The 14788-nt window shown below is 38.8% G+C and overlaps 1 protein-coding gene across 1 annotated transcript; it reads left to right on the forward strand.

The window, feature by feature from the left end:
• Window positions 1–7156: 7156 nt before the first annotated feature.
• Window positions 7157–14735, forward strand: LOC133843864 (mediator of RNA polymerase II transcription subunit 15). Its single transcript, XM_062277611.1, has 3 exons — window positions 7157–7520; window positions 9472–9854; window positions 12573–14735. The coding sequence occupies exons 1-3, from the start codon at window positions 7484–7486 to the stop codon at window positions 14601–14603; spliced, it is 2451 nt and encodes an 816-aa protein (XP_062133595.1). The 5' UTR covers window positions 7157–7483; the 3' UTR covers window positions 14604–14735.
• The last annotated feature ends 53 nt before the right edge of the window (window positions 14736–14788 follow it).

Genomic DNA, 14788 nt, shown 5'->3' on the forward strand with positions numbered 1-14788 from the left:
TCGGCGCTTTGGTTAAATTGCATTCAAGCTGCCTCAAGATTTATGCGCGCATTGTTCTGTGCCTCAAAAAATCCGGTTTCCAGCTTGCCGCTTGCCGGCTTCAACTTTGACTTGAGGGGCCTCCGTTACCATTAGCATTTAATCTGCGGTTTGTGTGTTTACTTTATTGTAAAGTTTTTTTTATTTTTTGTTTACTGGTTGCTGCTTTTGGCGCTTCTATTAAGAAATTTTCAACGGGTGCTTTTATTTTATACATATTTATTTTTTGCCATCTTCCTGTTGTGCAGCTTTTTTTTTCTGCTGTGCACTTTGCCACATTTTCAAATGCCAAGGTGGGAGCTGGTGTTGCGCTTTTTGTTGGCCAAAATCAAGTTTTCTAGACGAAAAATAGTTGGTGTCTCGGTGTGTTTTTAATGCCAGGCAACAGGCAACGCACTTTAAAGTGTATTGAATGGCTGCCTAGTTACGCATTTACCGCTCTGGGCATTGACATTTTTCATCTTGTATCTTAAATAGTTGTTAAATTAAATCATTTGGCCACTTCATTGAAATGCCAGTGAATGGATGGATGGATGGATGGATTGTTCCATGTGTGTTGCCAGAGATGTCGTGATTATTTTTTTCTTGTTGTGTGTTTTGTGCGGGTGCGTGCCTAATTGCTGGTATTTAAAAATAAGCTTTTGTTTTACTCATACACACATTTTCACATCGTTAAGTTGAGGTTTATTTTTATTTTCATTTGTGGGTAATTCTTGTAAAAAGCCTTGACACTCAAAAGATGTGGAATTTGCATACATTTTGTATCTATACAAAGTGCTTTTGATAATCAACGGTTTTGTAACGCAAGGTCTCTCTTTTAACTTTTTTCTCTCATTGTTTTCATTTCTAAGCAAAAATTCAAATTTAGACATTGCAAAAGCGCGCTGTTAACACAACGTTAAGAGCTTATGCTAAAAGCTTAATCGATGATGATCCTTCTTCATTGACAATACTTTTCAATGCAAAAAGTAAAATTTATGTAATTGCGTTTTTTTCTCTCATTGTTTTCATTTCTTAGAGGTTGCAAAAGTGATCTGTTAACACATTGTAAAAAGCTTAACAGTGATCGATGATGATCGGCTACTTCACTAATCCTTGTTCATTCACAATAGTCAAGATTTGTCAGTGCGAATGCGAAAAATAAAATTTATGTAATTACTTTTTTATCTCTTATTGTTTTCATTTCTAAGCAAATATTAAAAATTGGACACAATGTTAAAAGCTTAAGATAGATCGATGATGATCGGCTACTTCACTAATCCTTGTTCATTCACAATAGCCAAGACTTATAAATACGAATAGTGAAATGTAAAATTTTAGTATTTGCGCTTTTTTCTCTCATTGTTTTCATTTCTTAGAGATTGCAAAAGTGATCTGTTAACACATTGTAAAAAGTTTAACAGAGATCGATGATGATCGGCTACTTCACTAATCCTTGTTGATTCACAATAACCAAGATTTGTCAATGCGCTGCGAAAAATAAAATTTATGTAATTGCTTTTTTTCTCTTATTGTTTTAATTTCTAAGCAAAAATTCAAAATAGCACACAATGTTAAAAGCTTAAGATAGATCGATGATGATCGCCTAAAATACTAATCCTTGATATTCACAATAGCCAAGACTTATCAAAAGATAAAATTTATGTAATTGCGCATTTTCAGCTGGCCATTCTTCTTTTTATTTTTTTGCAATGCTCAATGCTTAAGTGTAATGTGTGAATATTTCACACGCGACTCTTTGGCAGCCTTGTGGCTTTGCCTGATCACCGGGCATTTAAGCCATCTTAATGGAGGAGAGAATTTAATTGTTGTGCTGCTGCCACAGAGACCACAGAGAAACAAACCATGGCCAGGCAAATAGCTGTCTTTTGGGAAAACTCCGCATGCTAATTGATACGTAGTTCATACAGCAAAAAAATTCCTCGACAAAAGTTCCGCGAAAACCCCGAAGAAATAAAAAAAAAAATCTATTACATCAGCTGGCAATTTTTAGCATGCAATTGAAAATGAGACATGGATGTGTGTTGATCTTTGCATAGATACAGCAAGGGCGGTGCTCGGTGCGCTAAATAAACGTATGCAGATCTAATTAAAGCAGACCAGGTGTATCTAGCTGCATCTGGGAAAGATGCACATAGCGTCTATTTTGGCCTGTCATATATATTATATTTTTTTGGTTTTTTTTTGCAAGCTTCATTCAGTCTTCTCACGCCCAATATGTAAATGAAGGCACTTTGGGGACAGCTAAGTGAAGAGGGGAGAAAGGGAATAAGACAGCTTATTGCTAATGCTAAGCCAAAGACGAGTTTACATGCTTCGCTAGCGACTCGCTCTTTGTAGTGTGAAAATCTTTCTATACCCGCTAGCCATAGATTGGGAGGGTATTATAACTTTGGATATGTATGTAAGAGGCAGAGGAAATGCTACCTCCGATCTCATAAAATATAAGTATTGTTGATCAGCATTAACAGCTGAGATGATATAGCCATCTGTCCGTATGAACTATATGAGATGAAGATACAATTTTCTTTTTAAAACACTTTTTTTTCTGGTATCTGGTTAATACTCTATAAGGTATGCTGAAAGAAATACTAAATTGATATACCAATTACGGCTTTCGGTATATTTTAGCATTTATCGGTATATTGTAGCAAAGTACTACACAATATTTTAGTATTTTCGATATACTATGTTGAACAAATATACCGAAAAAATATTAAAAGTTTTATTTGACCTTAAATCAATATTTCAAATATTTTAAATTATTTTGATATAATAGCAAATCGGTATACCAAATACAGCTTTCGGTATATTTTAAAATTATTTTGTTATGATACTATGAAAACTATTAGAATAGTATATAATATTTCGGTATAATATACCAAAAATACTAATATACTAATATAGTATTTCGGTATAATGTACCAAAAATACTAATACACTATGCATTATTCTGGTATATTATTATACCGAAAATAGTCATACGTACAGAAAGCTGAATTTTCAGTATACTAATTTGGTCAAAATTTAGAACAAATACCAATATTACAGCACTGTTTTACTTTTATAGAGAATGTGTAGCGGGTATTTCACAGTTAAGCACACTTTCTTAAATATATTTTTTTCGATTTCTTATTTTTTGTGTCTTTGCTGTGTTGTTTATCTTCTATGATTATTTTATTTTTTCTTTTCGAGCTGGAGTTGGAGTTGGAGTCGTGGTCGTCGTCATTCATAACTGCCATTGTGCATGTGCATTGTTTTGTGTGCCCTGATGATGGCGTTTTTGGGTCTATATTGGAATTTGGGTATTTGGGTGTTGAGTTGCCTGGTGCAACGCTTTTCTTGATTTCTTTATTCAAGTCAGCAACCGATGCATTGTGCAATGCGGCGTATGCGTAATAGTCATAACTCTCTTCGCAATGCGATCTATTCAACCTGTGCTTTTCCTTTTTGCCCTCTTGACATTTAACGAGCTTGATGCTTGATGCCTGATGCCGTTTGCCAACGGCAATAAATTTTCACAAGGTCGCACATTGGCCACATGCTGAGCTGTGCATCGAGCATCGAGCATCAAGCATTGAGCATCGATATCAATTGTCTGGCAGCGGCTCATTATCGAACGCATTAGTTTGTTTGAATCGTGGCGTGAATAAAAAGCATTAACTCGGTAAGCTGATTGTCTCAGCGTTTTGTTTTTCTATGCTACGGGTTATGGGTTACGGATTACGTCGACCGACTGCGAGCAGGTGAAAATTCAAGCTGCCACCAAGCGTGCAGCGCTTAAACGGATCATTAAATCGACGCTCCACTCGCACCAGCCTCTGTGATTATGCGTTGAAGAAATGGCGAGAAGCCAAATAAAGCAATACCAGGAAAACGCAAATCATATAACCACTCACGAACTGAGTCAAAGAAGTCAGACCCAAAAAAATGATCATGCCCCCGACCCACACAACACAACACAACCCAAACATAGCACACATTCATGTAATGCCAATCGAAATTGTCTACAGTTGACTGGACGCGAGGCTCATTAGCAAATTATGCACATACTCGTACTCTGGCACAGACATGCTTCAAAAAACCCGGATCCCCGGACAAAGTTATAGATACATATTAGAGCTAAAGATTTGTGTGATTGTGATTGCAAATAAGAGATAAACTTGTGTACTAAGCAAATTGCGAACTCCTCTTTTGGGTGTCTGTTGCTTTGTCTTAAGCTTGCCCGCAGGCTGCAATTGTATGAATCACGAGTTAAAGTTAATGTTTATGGCGGTTTTACGCCCGACTGGTTCTCATGGGGTCCAATAAAAGACAAACAAACAAATCGTTTATGTTTAAGCCATATTAATTGTATTTGCGACCCAATGAGGCAAGCAACTAACTTCCACATAAATTAGAATGCGCTGCTTTGCTTCATTTTTAATTAATGCAAACTGATATTTTGACAGTTTTGATTTATGGCGGCAGATAGGCAAAATAGGGAAGCGAACAAACGAAATCGGAACGTGGAAGTGAAACAGTGGGAAACAGAACAATTCTTTTACTGCTGCGCTCGAAAGTATGCAATGAAATTTGTGCTGTAGAATGCAATGTCCGCATTGCAATTGCTTTGAAGTATTTATAGCATTTTAATAGTTTATTTACTTGCTCAAGCAGTTTGAGCTTCTTTTGCAAGCAAAGTGCTAAAGTGCGTTTCAGTTAACTACGTCAATATTCCAACTGGCAATCGCCGTAAATTAGCCTAAAATTGTACGTCATTTAATAAGCCGCTTGTCGCACTTAAATTATAGTCTCGCATGAGCCATAATTATTAGCAGCAGAGAGCGATCCAAATAACAACTACAATTTACGAGACACATTTGACATATGCACACTGCCATTATGCAATCCCCATTGTCCAGTACATTTCATTAACAAGAGCAGCAACAACACAAGCAACAACAACTTTGAAATAGTTTCGCTTAGCGTTTGGCCAATTAAGATCTCATGTAAGTTCGTTTTTCGTTTCGATGGTTGTTGTTGTTGGTGTATCAGATGGTATAGTGTGTATATCAAAAAGCATCAACTAAATGCTAAGGTTGACTACTGTCCAACAGAGCCTGAGCCTGAGCCTGACTGTCGCGATATAAAAAATGCATACACATAAAATTTAGAGCATTAAACTGTCGAGTGCAAAATGCATCAGCAGACAGCAGACAGCAGCCAGCCGGCAGTTGGAAGACATCGCCAGACAACATTCTACCAATAAAACTGAATGCAAATGCCAAACAGCGAAGTGCAATTGTCGTCTCTGTCGTCTCTCGAGCATCAACATCATCAACATCATTATTGTTATGATCATTATGAGCATGATTATCATTGATTTAAGTGAAGTCAAACTGCAAAAGTATTGCAGCAAAACAACATGAAAAAAAGTGTTTAAGAAAAACGAGAAGGAAAAATGCGGCAAGAAAAAAAAACAAAACTATAATACAATAACAATAATAATAAATAACAGTAAAAGAAAAGAAGATGTTGCCACTGTTGTTGTTGTTGTTGAAGCTACATAGTTGCAGCAGCAGCTGTTGCAGCACTTGTGGTTGTTGTTGTTGTTGTTGTTGCTGCTGTCGTCTTCGTCTCGCATGCAATGCAACAATTTCACAAGCAGCACGCAGACAACTAAATGACAATGTGAGCAAACTAACAGCAACAACAACAACAACAACAAGGTGAATTTATAATAAGCTTGGCTGCAATTGATCGATGTCTAAATGTTGCGCAAATGCTGCTCTCCGGCTGCCACGAACAAATCTTCAGCCATAATTATCAACTTATTTATTTGGACTGTCTTAATCAATTTGTTAAGGATGAGGAAATGCAGCACCAAAAAGAGTGAAAGAGACAGCAAGAAGGAGACTGGAATTGACTCTATAATTTGTCAAGCCACTTTAAGCGGATTTCCTCAGCGCCAGATTTCACAGCTACCGTGTTAACTTTGACACCACCAACAACTGCCGTCAACTGCCAACTAACCAAAAACCAAAGAAACCAAAACGAAGACGAAGACAGGCAATTAACGTTGGGTAAGAGACTTTTTTTGTTGTTGTTGTTGTTGGAATTAAATCGCATTTGCAATTGGCCAAATTGGAGCTGGAATCGAAGTTGCAGTCGCAGTTGCAGTCGCAGTTTGCCCCACGCATGCACTGAAAAAACGTTTTGCCCGGTGGCAGTTGCAAATGTCAAACGAAACGAAAGACTTAGGCAGCGAACTTGCGAAGGCGGAGTGTTATTAAATATGCAATGTAAATGCAAATTTGTACGCTTGTTAAATATAATGCACACCATTTGCCAAAGCCAACTAAAACAGCAACTCTGCCCTTTAGCCTCGACCAGGCCCAAGCCCAATGCAAGCTGCAACTGTTGCTCGTTGTTGTTGGCTGGTGGCTTGAACTGGGCAATTTAGCGTCACGTTAGCATTTTGTGGAGCAGACAGGCGATGCTGCTGCCGCTGCTGCTGAGGCTGCTGCTGTCAGGCGGCGGGTGGCCATTAAACGAGCGCCTAACTAGCGGTTTCGCTTTTCTTGGACGTCAACGTTGAATTAACCAAAGTAGCCCCCTGGAAGACAACCAATAGAGAAGCTTTAGCTGTAGCTGTTGCTGCTTCAGTAGATGTTGTTGCTGCTGAAGCGGCTGCTGCTGCCTCGAACCTTTCTCTTTGTTGCCCGCCGCAAAGGTCGGCAACGGTTCGTGGCTTTAGCTCTCGGTCTCTAGTCTCGGTCTCTCGGCTTAGCTCCGTCTCCGTCTCTGTGTGTGTGTGTCTCTGGGCCACAGCTTTTTATAAATACAAGTGTTGGCCGCACAATGGCAAAGATTCGTTTGTCGAACGTGCAACGCGCGCGATCAAAACTAACCAAGCTGCCAAGCTTGGAGAGATACAAAACTTATAGTACAACAAACAAAATCGGTATAACGTCGTCGCTAAACTCAACTCTTGATCATCATCTATTTTCGCAAATTTAAAGCGTTACAAATTTCCCACTGAAATTTGAGACGCGTGCGCAACGAAAAGGATTAAAAAATAAAATAAAAGACAATATAAGAAATGCAAATGCGTTGCACAAATCTCAATTTACAGTCGAGCTTAGCGGATTGTGTCGAATCTTGAACAATATTATATAACTAAGACGAGTTGATTTTTTGTGTGAGATCCTCAAAAATGTTTCTGTGTCTTCTTCCGCAGAAAGCAACAATGCGCCATGCTGTTGTAATCCGATTTGCGAGCAGTTTTTGAAGCCAAGGCAGGCGAATTACAAAAGAGGAAACACATCCAAAGTGACTGTGAAAGTAATACAACAACAACACCAACAACAACAACAACAATCGAACGAACGAGCAACGAACTGAAGAAAGATATTCAATTACTAGTCTCCGTTGTCTTTTGCATCCCATTCAACACATCACAATGAGAATTCAAATATTGGCCTTAACACTTTTGCTGGGTGAGTTCGAGACTTCAACAGAGACTTCGTGCATGCATATTTGTCTGCTGTTTATTTATTTTTATTTACCATACTCCTATGTACATATTTTCCACTTTAATTGCCTGATTGAGATCTGACTTAAACAATGAGCCACAGTCAACATCTTATTTTTGCCTGGCCAACAATAAGTTGACCCAAGTCAACTGCAGTCAATTCATAATATTTCGCTTCTTATTTAAAAGAAATATCTCTTCATTAACTGTTTTTTCTCAGTGCAGCTGAATAAACATTGTTTTAATGGCAACACCAAGTCGTAAATTTGGTTTAACAGTATTTAAAGTCAGCTTTGCATTGATTGGTAATAAATGCAGATTGTAATTACTGCTTGTTTTTTGCTTTAATTGAGTTTCAGTTACAATTTAATTAAGACAATGCTAATATTTTAAGAGTTATTATCGATGAATGTTGAATTGATTAAGCTTGTTACGATATAGAAATTAATGATATTAATAATGAATAGATTTAACGAATTTTAATTGATTTATTTTAAATACTTAATATTTGTTATCGATGTATTTTGTATTGCTAATTGTTTGCGACGACATGAACTAAAAAGATAATAATAACTAAAAGATTTAACAAATTTGAATTGAAATTTGTTTAATTTTAAAGGCTTAATCTCGTTGATATTTGATTTGTCTATTAGTTGAAACCACAGTATTATGACGCTTAATGAATTATATTGCTTTTTATTATATTAGCTAATGACTAAGCAAAGCATAAAAACTTTATTGGGCCAAACAAAATATCCATTTAGAAAATGCTTCAACAATTAAGAATAAAACTGAGCTAGTCCTTTAATTCATTTAATTATTAGTTAAAGATTTTTATATAGCATTAAATATTTTTATATAGTTATATAGTTATCAAACAGCCAAAAAGCTTTTCGAAATAAATTTAGTTCTTTCTGAGCAATGAACAGCTGAAGATATAATTATGTATCATGACAATTCACATTAATTGGAATATTTATTTAGATTCCAGACTTTATAATGTCCAGCAATAATATTATTATTATCATTTTATTGTAATAATCAATGACTAAGGTCTTTTAATGCCTGCTATTTTGTTGTGCAACACTGTATTATTTAAAAATACCTCATATGAATATCATAAAATGCATATTTAGATTTTATTTAAAATTATTGGCAGGCCATAAAATTAATGAGTAAATATTATCAGCTTAATTAGTCTTCAGACTAAACTTTCTATACTTGTTACATGTTTGCCAATTTATTAACAAACATTGCTTTAATAAAATAAAATTATAAATTTTATATTTATATATTTATATAAATTCCTAATTGTGTTTTCACATTTCTAATTGTATTTTTCATATAATATTTTATTGTAAATCTCATGACAATCAATTCAAATTAAATTTAAAGTGCTTAAGAAGGAAACTTTATTTTTAAATTTTTGATAACACGAATTTTTTTGAAAATTTAAACAATTTTTGCTAAATAGAAACGTTAATTATTTATTAAATCATTAATTTTGAACAAACTAATGATGCTTTAATGTAGATGAGTATTGAAATACATTTAAAAACAATCATTTTGGCAAGAAATATAAAAAAGTGTTTATTTCAAATCGGAAGTTGCACAACGTATGCAAGTTTAAATTTTATTTTTGAATCTCATTTAATGTTTAATTTTGCAGGCAGTCACATCAATAAAAGTCTATATTGATGGTTTATTGCAAGAGTTTGACCTGAAATTAGAATGTACTCTTGGATTATGCAATGTTTGCTTTCCTTTCCAATTTGCCAATGTTATGTGTTGTCGATTTTATTGTCATTGTCCCTGCTGTGTTGCTCCTTTCTATTTAACGCCAATCCTCTTAAGCTGCCTTAAACTGTCACTGCTACTTTTTGTTGTCATTTCTTTTACTTACTTTCGACACTCAGGCCACCTCGGTGTTCAAGCGCTGGAAGCCAAAGCCAAGAGCGAGAGCGAGAGCAGCGATAGCAGCGTTGCCGCCTCCGCCTCCGCTTCCGCCTCCGCCTCTGGATCGGAGGGAACGAAAGACAAGCGACAGGTGGGCAGCAAGGAGACATCGTTGTATCCCAATCATAGGAGTAGCGAGGCAGCAACTCCATTGGAGCGCTCTGATGATCCCGAGGATGGACAGGAGACGATCTATGGCACGAAACCGAATCAATTCATCATACGCCCCATTGCACCGCATCAGCATGCGCAGCATGAATCGCATCAGGAGCCGCAACTGCGCAACTTTGTCGCAGCCAATTCGCGTCCACATGCCGCACAATTGCTGGAGCAAAGTCAGGAGGTAAGTCAGAAGGGAGATGAAGGAAGGAGAAGGGTCAATTTTTGTGGCCTGCGGTCACAGAAGCGTTGCATAAACGTGACTCAACTGAATTACACGACTATTTGCGAAAATATACAGTACAGGATGTCAAGCTATGACAGCAACATCAACAACAAAAACAATAACTTGAACAACAACTGAACTCTAAATAATCCCAATCACAATTGAAATATTGTCAAATTGCGCCTTTCGCTGGCCCCCAGCGAAGAAACCTTGACCAATATTTTAGCTCGAAGTTGATTTCAGATTTGTGTGCACAATTTTGGGAACAAATTGCGACTAAAGCAATTGCAATTACCCGCAATCAACAACACACACAATGTTTATAAATATTACAAAATATAAAATAATAGAAATAGGCAAAAGAAAAACAAAAATAAGATTGCTTTATAACAAAATTAAAAGCGACAAGCGAATAAAATAAATGCCATTTGCAAGCACTCGAAATGTAAGTCACGAGCACCCACAACAACAACAACAACAACTGCATAATTGCAAAATTATTGTTGTTGTTGACGCGTTAGACCACAGCAGCAACAACAACAACAACGACAACAACATGCTACATGCCACATCCAAGTCAATTTGCAGCAAGCGGCAACTTCTTCTTGGCTGCCTGCAACAATGGGCGTGTGTTGTTGTCGCTGTTGTTGCTGATGTTGTTGCTGTTGTTGTTATTGTCGTTGCTTGTCTCGTGGGAAGAAAGTTGACATAATCGTTATAATCACTAGACTTCTGTCTGTCTGTCCGTCTGTTTTGCCGCTGGGAGCCGCCACCGTTGCTGATGGCGCCTTGACTTGACAGCGTCTCATTTCTTATAATAATGTGAATATTGCGAAGGCAACACTGTGCAACAGGCTTAAGCTAATGTTTCGACTCGAACTCAACCATTCAAATTGCATGGGAAACAAAGAGCAAGCTTGCATAAATTGCTGACCAAACGGAATCTCTTTTAAATGGAGCAGATCGTAGATAGACAACTTCAAAGCTGTTTTTAATTCTACAATAATAGCAGAAATATATTAACAATATATACAATCTACTATTTTAAATACCACAAAGGCTTTTAATATATTGAAAGTGAGGTGCATAGAAGGAAATAAAAAATTTTAAAGAATGAAAACAAACAAATTAAAAATCAAATTAAATTAATAGTGTAAAAAGAAGGAATATATTACATATAATACGAAAGTGCTTTAGACTTCTTAAAATTATTAGAATTTTTACAAAATTTAAAGAATATAAACCAAATTACTTCAAATTACCTATAGTTAAAGGTAATTGCTGCTTCCCAATTAAAATTTTATGACAGTGAGCTGCAAAAAAAAAAGCATTCTATAGAATGTATTCTATAGAATGTAATAATTTTTTAAATTGTTTAAAATTAAATGAAGAGTAGAAAGATATAACATAATACAAAAGTCTTATAAGTTTTTTTTTTAAATTAAAAAAAATATGTAGCTAATTATTTTAAATTAGAAAATCCATAAGCTTAACATGATCTTTAAAAGATAATTGCTGCGCTCCATTTACACTTAACTTATTTGGTTTATAGCTAAAACTTGAATAATTGTTCTATTGAACTATGTTGTTTCTAATAATTAAAAAAAAGATTAGTTGAAGTTAGTAAAAATAAGATATTTTTTGATATGTGACGAATTAAATAGTTGAATACTATTTTCCTTTCTGTAAAAACGAGCTAAAATCTAGAATAAAATCTTGAATCAAGATTTTTGTGATATCAAAATGGGATAAACAAAGTTTATTATGGCCAATCTTGAAATTCAAGATTATAATCTGGTTTCAAGAAGAAAATCTCAAAATTTAACCTAAGAGGAAAGATCTTAAATTATGATTTGCAATTTACTTTTTAATCTACAATAAAAGATTCTTGAAACAAGATCTTGATATTGATTTTAGCATATAGTATTGAACTTTATTGTAGAATATGTCAACGTTTTAGGAAGATCGCTTATATTTCTGTAATATGCAGATTTTGATATTCATAGTTTTTGTTTAAATTGTTGCATTCAAATATCAAACTTGAGATTGTCATTAAAAACAGCCTTTAAAAATAGTATTTAAAATGCATGGCAGCAAATAAAGTCATTTTGATGGACAGTGTAGCCGTAATATAAATAATTTTGTTTGCTGCCAACGCCGATGTTGTTGCTGTTGTTGTTGTTGTTGTTGTTGCCACCGACATGCGCATCGATTGCAACATTAGAGCAAGTGAAGTGAAGTGAAGTCAGGCCAGGCCTAGCTTAGGGCGAGGGAGGCAACGACGACGACGACGACGTTGCTGGTCTGCGGTTGTTTGCCACAGCCACAGCCAAAGACAACGTCAACGTCAGCTGTGTGGCTGCCACACACACACACTTACACGCAAGTGTTATATAAAGAGTGTTCGTAGATGCCACGCGATTCTCACAGCAGACACCTGACACGGTTTTTTTGGGTCTTCTTAGATGTGGTTGCTAAGGTAGTTACGGTTGATGTTGTTGGTGTGATTAATGTTGTTGTTCAAATTGTTGCCGTTTGAGAAGTGGGCTCCACTTTTAACAGCTGCCATTTGTTGTGCTGGCATTGGCCGTTGATCTTTGCTGTGCGCCACTTAGTAACCACGCCCCCACACTCAAACACTTGATCTCGCCCCCTTCTTTTTTTTCTTATGCGCAGTTGCAACACTATGTTTATCTGCAAGATATACAGCGGCATCAGCCCAAGGCTTTGACAGCAGCCAGCAGCAGCAGCCAAGGCAAAGCAGCAGCCGTCAATCGTGAAGCACAGACGAAGAAATCGACACCCGTGGCGGAGGAGGAGCAGGAACAAGAGGCGGAGCAACGCTACGCTGTGACCATTCAGCAGCCACAACCACAGCAGCTTGGACTACGCGGTGGTCCCTATGCGCCTTATCAGCTGCCACTGCCACTGTCTGCACCACAGCATCAACATCAACATCAGCAACAATCGCAACCACCTCCAAATGCACAGCAGCAACCACAAGCAGCTGGTCAGCAACCTTATCAAATCATACCCGAGGAACAGTTTCTGAAGCTGCTCGAAGAGGAGCTTCAAGTGCGCGCCTATCACGAGCAGCTGCGTCAACAGCAGCAGCAGCAACCACAGCAACAGCAACAGCACCAACCATCGCCACGCGGACAACCTCAACCTTTGGCCAAACCCATTGCCATACACAGCACAGCAGCCACGCACAAAGTGCTGCAACAAGCGGATCCTTCCTTGGGTCTAGGAGGCTACAGGGAACGCGAACGTTATGTGGCCGAGCAGCAGCTGGTGCAGCCAACTTACTCCAGAGGTGGACCCAAGTATTTGCCACACACGCAGCAGCAACCACATCAACAGGAAGAAGATGAAGCTCCTGCTCTCGCTCCTCAACATCAGCGTCAACTCATCGCTGGCTTGCCACCACAGATTGCCTATTATCAGCCACAGATTAGCTACAAGACGTTGCCTAATCATCCGTTGGCCAAATCCTCGCTCGAGAGTGAAATCGAAAAGCTGCTGGCTGCCAATAAACCTGGACCCGGACAGACCTTGAGCTTCGTGGACAACAGCAATGAACCGACGCTGGTCAATCATCAGCATCAGCATGTGACACGTCTGCCACCGCCACCGCCACAGCATCCAGCAGCACCCACGTCGCATCCGGCGCTGCGTCAACCCAAAGCCTATTTGGCCAGCACGCCCAACTCACTCTTGGATGCCAACAATCAACCTTTTGTGCCGTCGCTCTTCAAGTTCAGCAACTTTCAGCAGCCGACGCCGATTTATCCCCAACCACAACCGCAGCAGCAACAATTGGAGGGTGGCAAGCGACTAGGACCCGTTGTTTATCCAACGGCAGCACCTGCTCAGCCGCAGCCCTCGCAGTACTACTACCAGGAGACGGCTCCGACGGTGGCCACCAAGCCAGCCAAACACTATCGTACCAAGCACTACAAACTCCCTACACCAAGTCCGACGAAATCCTACGAGAAAGCTCTCCTCTATGCTGACTATGCGGAACGTGCTCAGCCTCCTGCTCCAGCGCCCACTGCCGCCCACTTCTATCCCAGTCCACCTGATCCCATCAAGCATCGTCCCGTGGTTGCTCCCACCTCGCTGCCCATTGATTATCCCGCCCAGCCAGCTCCTTCGCAGTCCAGCATCTATGTCTCGCAGGGTACAGGCATTGCCACGCCTTCGCGCGTTACGCCCACTGCGGCTGCAGTGCATCACAAGCTGCGCACCCTGGACGAGGTCAAGCAATTGAATCTCCCCCCACCCAATGGCAAACCCTTGACCCAAGCCGAGTTCCAAGCTCTCGTCGAAGCGGGTTATCCCGTCAAAGCGGTCCCTGTTCCCGTGCCCGTGCCCTATGAGCAGTACGTCAAGGAGCATCCTGAGTATCGCAATCATCCTCCCGTAGATTATGCTCACATCATGCGTCTGGCTTCGCGTCAACTCGCCGCCCATCAGCATCAGCACCAACATCAGCTGCCGCATCAACGTTCGCTCGCCTCGCCCTCGGAGCCATCGGTGAAGATCATCTCGTCGCCCACAGCTGCGGAGGCCCAACAGACTGCTGTTGGCATTGGCGGCGGCAGCGTCACCTACTTGCAACGCCGCCCGAGGGATGAGCAGGACACGGCTGTCGCTGGCAGCGAGACGAAGGCAACGGAACCGAAGCCCACGAAGGGGCAATGAGTTGCATTCCTTTAGTTAATCTCACTATTTGCCCTTTGCCTAGTTATTGTATAACATAAGTATTGTAAAAAATGTTTCTGTATGTTCAGCACTTGTCTAACGTTAAATTATAAACTAAATAAAACTATTAAAAAACACGCACACAATGAAACTCATTAGACTATGCGACGGACAAGGTAAGTAGG

The sequence above is a fragment of the Drosophila sulfurigaster genome, chromosome 3, assembly GCF_023558435.1.
Source record: "Drosophila sulfurigaster albostrigata strain 15112-1811.04 chromosome 3, ASM2355843v2, whole genome shotgun sequence".
Taxonomy (NCBI): Eukaryota; Metazoa; Arthropoda; class Insecta; order Diptera; family Drosophilidae; genus Drosophila; species Drosophila sulfurigaster.

What these genes read in the sequence shown, in the direction of transcription:
- LOC133843864 (XM_062277611.1), top strand. Translation starts at nt 7,484, where the DNA reads ATGAGAATTCAAATATTGGCCTTAACACTTTTGCTGG. An exon ending in GGCCTTAACACTTTTGCTGG is followed by an intron (nt 7,521 to 9,471) that starts GTGAGTTCGAGA and finishes TTCGACACTCAG; the next exon opens with GCCACCTCGGTGTTCAAGCG. An exon ending in TGCTGGAGCAAAGTCAGGAG is followed by an intron (nt 9,855 to 12,572) that starts GTAAGTCAGAAG and finishes TCTTATGCGCAG; the next exon opens with TTGCAACACTATGTTTATCT.